The sequence below is a fragment of the Notolabrus celidotus genome, unplaced genomic scaffold (assembly GCF_009762535.1).
Source record: "Notolabrus celidotus isolate fNotCel1 unplaced genomic scaffold, fNotCel1.pri scaffold_219_arrow_ctg1, whole genome shotgun sequence".
Lineage (NCBI taxonomy): Eukaryota > Metazoa > Chordata > Actinopteri > Labriformes > Labridae > Notolabrus > Notolabrus celidotus.
In genome coordinates, this window is record NW_023260070.1 from 47,101 (window position 1) to 54,600 (window position 7,500).

The 7,500-nt window shown below is 39.8% G+C and overlaps 1 protein-coding gene across 1 annotated transcript in view; it reads right to left on the reverse strand.

The window, feature by feature from the left end:
- The window catches only part of LOC117809060 (thyrotropin-releasing hormone-degrading ectoenzyme-like), a 30,657-nt gene that overhangs the window by 11,529 nt on the left and 11,628 nt on the right, over positions 1 to 7,500 (reverse strand). The window contains exon 4 of the mRNA XM_034678756.1: positions 4,672 to 4,839. Within this exon, the coding sequence (XP_034534647.1) occupies positions 4,672 to 4,839 (168 nt within the window). The remainder of the gene's footprint in view (positions 1 to 4,671; positions 4,840 to 7,500) is intronic.

Genomic DNA, 7,500 nt, shown 5'->3' on the forward strand with positions numbered 1-7,500 from the left:
AGAGAGTGGTGAATCACTTACAGAACATTTGTAACAGGATGAGTCCCTCCAGCATTTAATCAGCCCAGGAAACATGTCTTACCCTGTGATCTGATCATACATGGACTCATTCTTACTGGACTCTGAGAACCATCAGCTACAGGTCTCTAATTAATCTGTAAATCTCTGTACCTCACACGAAGTGAAAACATGTTCAGATCATTTTTAAATCTTCTTTTCTTTCTGTTTTAAAACTCTTTCATTCTAAAGGATTGTTTTTTCAGGTATCTCTCTTTATCCTGTTTTAATGTTGAAGACTGTTTCAGACTCGTTCATTATTCATCCCTCACTAAACCAATCACCTGGCTGAGTTAAATACTTGAATCTGATTGGTCAGAATCCACATCAATGTTATATTTAACTGAGAATTGCTGGCCTTCATGTCAACAGTACAAAGATGAGAAGTTTTATCATGTGAGACCTCATTTCAGATATCTGTAATTTACAGAACTTTACATTACTTAACTATACTTTACGGTACTTTACGCACTTGATGTACTTTACGTACTTTACTGTTAATTACCTTACTAAACTATAATTACAATACTTTATTATAAATTACTTTACATTAGTTTACTTTACGTTAGTTTACTTTACATTAGTTTACTTTACGTTACTTTACTTTGCGTAAGTTTGTACTTTACGTTACTTTATTTTACTTTACGTTACTTAACTATATTTTACAATACTTAACGTTCCTTTACTGTAATTCTTGTTACTTTACTTTGTTAGTTTACTGTACTTAACGTTACTTTACTGTACTTTACACTACTTTACTGTACTTTACGTTGCATTATTTGACATTACTGTACTTTGCGTAAGTTTACTGTACTTTATGTAACTTTATTTTACTTTACGTTACTTTATGTTACTTAACTATATTTTACAATACTTTACGTTCCCTTACTGTACTTTAAATTACTTTATTTGACATTACTGTACTTTACTTTACTTTATTTTACGTTACTTCACTGTACTTTACGTTACTTTACGTTACTTTACATTACTTTATTTTACGTTACTTTACTGTACTTTACGTTACTTTACTGTACTTTAAGTTACTTTATTTTACGTTACTTCACTGTACTTTACGTTACTTTACGTTACTTTACATTACTTTATTTTACGTTACTTCACTGTACTTTACGTTACTTTACGTTACTTTACGTTACTTTACGTTACTTTACGTTACTTTATTTTACGTGACTTCACTGTACTTACGTTACTTTACGTTACTTTATTTTACGTTACTTTACTGTACTTTACGTTACTTTATTTGACATTACTGTACTTTACATTACTATAATTTACAATATTTAAGTTACTTTACTTTGCTGTTCTTCATGTTACTTTCCTTTACTTTACGTTAGATTACTGTATTTTACGTTACTTTACGTTATTTTATTTTACTTTACGTTACTTTACTGTACTTCATGTTACTCTACTTTAGTTTACTTTACATTACTGTACTAATGGTTACTTTACAATAATTTACGGGTATTTCTTGTACTTTACTGTAATTTACAGCACTTCAGTATTATTGACTGTAATTTTCGGTTCTGTACTTCATCTGTAAGAAACTTTTTTGAAGTGAAAATGAAGTTGTATTAATATTTCATCAGATTGGAATCTCGTTACGTTGACATTTTGGATTCAGTGTTGAGGACTTGAATATGTTGAAACTGAATCTGAGTGAGTGTGAGTGAATGTCAGAGGAAGTTAACCTTTTAAAGAAAGATTACAGACGCTTTAAATCGCTCTGTGCATAATAATCATTAACATTTTAAAAGACATTACTGTGGATGTTGCTGCGACAGAAATGTTCTTTCTGTGCGTCACAGCAGAAGAGAAGAAACATCAACACACTGCCTTCTCTCTCTGCTGCTCTGTGGAGAGTTGTAATGCCAACCCACATATTGTTTCAATTTTACAGCCTGAAACTTTACTGTTTGGGTTCAGTCTCCCAGCTCACATCCATCTCAGACACTGAACACAACTTTCTCCAGGAAATAAATCTGAGATAAAGCTGCTGTACACAGCCTGCCCAGCCACAAACAGGGGACAGAGGGAGGCTGGGACTAAATGAGGAACATAGCAGAGCGTTTAGAAGGTTAAGAGACCCCTCTGGAGGTGGAGGAGACCAAAAACAGAGCGACTCAGAGTGATTATTGAGGCACTAAAGGGTCCAAATGAATGATAATGTAGCTCCACGTCTGCTGGAGGAATAAAGAGAGAACAGTTTGCTCCATCAGGTGTTGTGACTGCATCTAAAATCTGCTGCCACTAAGTTGCCAAATAGATAAATAATTTCTGTGTTCCTCATAAATTAACGAGCAGCGTGTCTGTAAGAAGCAATTAAGAGCTCTGGCAGGAGGGGAGGGGGGATTATCGTGACGTGAGGTAAGGTCAGCAGCAAACTCAGAGCAAACAACAACATCAGCAACAATGGAGGAAGTTTGGGCGGAGGAACGGACGCCGGATTTAGACTACATCTGCTTGATCATGACCCAACCTGACAGATGTGGAGCAGCACAGAGAGAAACCAGAGTTCAGTTTAAAAAGAGCTGTTTGTTATAAGCTATGCATGATTCTGTTGCTTTGAGCTTTTTGAAAGGTGAATGTCTCAGAGAGGGACGACATTCCTCTCAGAGTTTCAGGAGGGAACATCAGATCTTATGGACTCAAATAAAGGATTCGTCTTCATTTAAACCAGCAATGAACGATCATTTTGAGCTTTACTTTTAGTCTCCACTGTTGAATATATAAGACGTAAATGTAACACTCAGATCTGAATGTGAAGCTGATGAACCTGCATCATTTTAAAGGCCAGCAGGGGGCGACTGTCTGGGTAGGGAAAGTAAACATGCAGCTGTTTGTGTTTGATAAAAAAAGGCATTTTTCAACTGCAGGAACTTTACCCCTGAACTACATGCGTTTGGACCGGTGGACCCAGGGTCTAAATTTAGTCCCCTGCTAGGGGGGTAACACTTTTCAAAAAGCCCCGGGACTTTCAGGGGGCGGGGCCTGCAGTGCTGAACGTATCTGATTGGTAGATTAACCTCAGTGTTTTTATTCCTCCCTCCGTCCACAATAACATCACACACATCTGTGATTCTCTTGATTTCTCTTTCTTTCATTAGTTTTTATCTGTTCTATCTTTTTTGTATGTGTGTGTACTTTTCAAAAGAAGAAGCTGTGATTCTCTTGATTTAGCAGCTTGTAACAGTAGTCTTCTCTCAGCCCACCGTGAATGCGTCTCTCCTCCCGGTGTTCCGGTTTTAAAAGTGACCCTGTAAACTGGAGACCTTCAGCTGAACGTGTCAGTGTTTGTGGAGTTTACACAGCTGTTGAAACACAGAGGGAGTTCCTGGGAATGCAAACTAGTTTAGTTTTTATTAAGATTTCAAAATATCCTCATCAGATATTTAATGATGGTCTAAAGACGTTTATGAGGGATGCATCCGGCTGAGAGTCTCCAGTTAACAGGGTCGCCGTTTAAACCAAAACACCGGCCGATCTCTGCGATCACGGCTTTTTGAGTTCAAAAGGATTTTAAAGCCGTGTTGAAACGTCTTTGCTACTCGCGCTTATCTCCTCTCACGTGTTGATTCATTCTTTGCTTTTACATGTTTTAACTACAGGCCCAAAATTTTCACTTCTTTTAATGTTTTTCTGCTTTTGGAGCACAATTTCAAATTTGAGGAAAATTAGTTTTTTTGACAGACTCCGGGTCAACTGTTTTGTCAAGTTTTTTTTTGCCAAGTTTTTTTTTCCAAGTTTTTTTGTCAAATTTGTTTTGTCAAAAAAAAAAAATCAAAATGTTTTTTTTCCAAAAAAAATTTTCATTTTTTTTTGTCAAATTTGTTTTGTCAAAAAAAAAAAATCAAAATGTTTTTTTCAAAAAAAAAATTTTCATTTTTTTTTGTCAAATTTTTTTTTTTTTTTTCAGATTTTTTTTCAAAAGGATTTTAAAGCCGTGTTGAAACGTCTTTGCTACTCGCGCTTATCTCCTCTCACGTGTTGATTCAGTGAATCCATCTGTGATGAAATATAGCACCATCTAAAACAGACCAGCTGAGTCTCTTCATGCTAACAGGCTAACTGTTGTGTTGCTCAGAATGATACCTGCCTGTCCGTCTGCTTCTATGGGGTCATCTGTGATGAATGGCATTCCTCTTTGTGTTACTGCCCTCTACTGGTCTGGTGGTGTAGTGTATTTACTTTTTTTGATTTACACAATCTACCCGGGACTTCAGCCCACGGTCCAAACGCAGACAACAATGGGGGACCAGGAACCTTTTAGTAGTTCTGGGGGCTAAAAGACCCTGGGACTCTTGGTCCAAATGCACCTTGAGGACCATTACAGTAAAACTCTCAGTGAGGAAAGAGTGAAAATGAGACGTTGTTCTTCTTGTAGCTGCTCTGAATCTTTAAACAAAGCCAGCGGGAGCTCTTGTAAGTCAATGTTCAGATCAATGATATCGATTAGTGCAGCTTTCAAAGCAGGCAATTGTAAAAACAAGCTGTTTTACACACACTTGAGTAATGTTTGTTTTGATAGGAGGTTAACCCGTCCCCCCTCGAGGACCTGACACACACACACACACACACACAGATCAGTGTGTCTCTCACCTGTTGAGGAGGAAGATGTTGTCGGAGCAGGTCAGAGCCTCCAGCAGGATCTTCTTCTCAGAGACGGCGTTGGTTGAGTGGAACTTCATCCAGATGAACTCCCACACGTCCTCGTCCATGAGGCTGACCCCGGTGCAGTACACGATGTCTCTGATGTTGGGTGGGATCCTGCACAGACAAGAAATCCTCACTCTTAGACAACCTCCATCGGAATACATTAGAGTAAAGCAGCAGTAGTGTGTGTGTGTGTGTGTGTGTGTGGTATTTTAGGAATGATTTGATTGGTGTGTGTGTGTGTGCAGTGGACTTGGAAAGAGAATAAAAGTGGAAACTCTGATAAGACATGCCCGAAGGATTAACCAGCACTCTCTCTCTCTGGATGTCAGAAATTCAGATTCCATAAAAGGCTCCATTAAAAAGTCTCTTCATATCTCCTGTGGTCGTAAAATGAAGCAACAAAGACGCAATAAAACCCTCTCTCCATCAGCCGGCTCGTGTGCACTTTCATGTTTGTCTGGTGGAATAATATGAGAGCAACACAAACAACCCCAAACATGACCTTCTTCCTCTGCCGTCATTTAGATTCACAATCTCTGAAGTCACAATCATCCAAGATTTATCCACAGAGTTACAGATAACAGACGGGCTTTTAGGTCCTGGGTAATGTCTGAGTAAAAGACATGATGTAACCTCTGGATTTAAAAAGTGAAGACACTATGAGTGTTTGTTAAAGCTGCAGTCTCTTCAATGTCCAGCAGGGGGCGACTCAACTGGTCCCAAAGAAAGAGTCAGACATGCAAGAAAATGACTCCAACTGGGAGAAGACATCGGGTTAGACCTGGAGCTTACTGGAGGGATTCTAACAGTGGCCTGGGAACACCTCAGAGTCCCCCAGGAGAAGCTGAAAGTGTTGTGGTGGAGAGGATGACTTGCTTTGTTTGCTACCAACACCACCCCCCCCTGAGGTAGAAGGAAGAAGATGGATGCATGGATTTGACGGCTTGTGTAATGTTTGCACTCTCCGCTCTGCTGTAGTAACTCTGTAAAATTAAATGATTCTCTTATATTATCTTTAGAGGTGTTATAGAATAATTCACCTCCTGTACCGCGTGTAGAAATAAATATAAGAGCTACAAACCCCTGCTGTGAACTTTGCTGTTTTAACATGGGGCTCTATGGGGATTGACTCACTCTTGGAGGCAGCCTCTAGTGGACACTTGAGGAACTGCAATTTTTGGGACTTCCACAAAACTTTAGTTTTCCACACCAATTGAGTCAGTTGTTTAGAAGTTACAGTTTGACCTCAAAATGACCAAATATGGTCACTTCTGGGTCGGTGAAAAAAAGCAAGATGGCGGCGTTTAAGAGGTTTAAGAGGCGAGTCCACTTTTTCATGTTCGGTCGATGCAGAGAAACGAGACGTCTGAGGCACTACAGGTAACAACCACTTCCTGTTGTTTGGATGTTTTTGCACTTGAAATGTTCAGAACACACACACACACATACACACACACATGCTCGCTCACACACACACACAAACACACACACACACACACTCTGAGTGGCCCAGCTGGTCACTGGCCTGAATCATCACTAAAGCAAAAAAGTGCACATTTCCTTCACACAGCGTTAGACCGAGTGTGTGTGTGTGTGTGTGTGTGTGTGTGTGTGTGTGTGTGTGTGTGTGTGATTGAGTACGCTCTTGACCTAAATCATCATCACAATACAGTGAGCTCAGCTGTTAACAGAAATTATATATTGTAGTATGAGTGTGTGTGTGTGTGTGTGTGTGTGTGTGTTGAAATGTGTGTGTGTGTGTGTGTGTGTGTGTGTGTGTGTGTGTGTGTGTGTGTGTGTGTGTTAGGTGCAGAGTGAGTGATGCAGGGACAATTACATCATTCACCGACCTGGGAAATCATTTTAGAGATGCTCCACTTAAGAGCAAGCTTCAATACACACCCACTCATTTACACACACACATTTAAACACACACACACACACACACACACACACACACACACACACACACACACACACACACACACACACACACACACACACACACACACACACACACACACGCTGGCAAACTTCCACATGGTGCTGATTGTGGCGTTAAAGTCTTAAGACGTCATGTGCCAAACACTCTGTGACACTGTGTGTGTGTGTGTGTGTGTGTGTGTGTGTGTTTGTGATTGTGAGTGTGTTTACCAGATAACATGATTCTGAAGAGACTTCCAGATAATTCATCACGCAGAAACATTAAGTACGAGTGTGTCTAATGCTGCTGCAGCCACTATTTAAAGCTCCACTCCTTTAATATTTGATCACTTGTTCTCTGACAGCCACAGATGTTGTTCTTTTTAAGTTAACAGTGATAAAGTTTTTGTCTGTAGAATATAAAGTAGAGGAGTCTGAAGAAACCTCCAGATGGCTCTGATCCCGTTAACTTGCACCACAAGACTGAGAGAGTGTGTGTGTGTGTGTGTGTGTGTGTGTGTGTGTGTGTGTGTGTGTGTGTGTGTGTGTGTGTGTGTGTGTGTGTGTGTTTTAACAGTCTACAGAGGATATTTTATGTCCTTAAGCTCAGTCTTTCTCCTGAAATATCCCCTCTTCTTACTCCATTCTTCCACCGGCATCAAACTGACAGTGGGCACGTCGCTCCACCATCTGCTGCGTCTGTGTGTGTGTGTGTGTGTGTGTGTGTGTGTGTGTGTGTGTGTGTGTGTGGGACTCTGGAGTCCGAGTGTCACTCTGCATTTTGAAAATTAAAACATTTCAACGACCCGGTGGAGCAGCGTGCGCTCAGTCGGGTCGTTAAAACTTAAG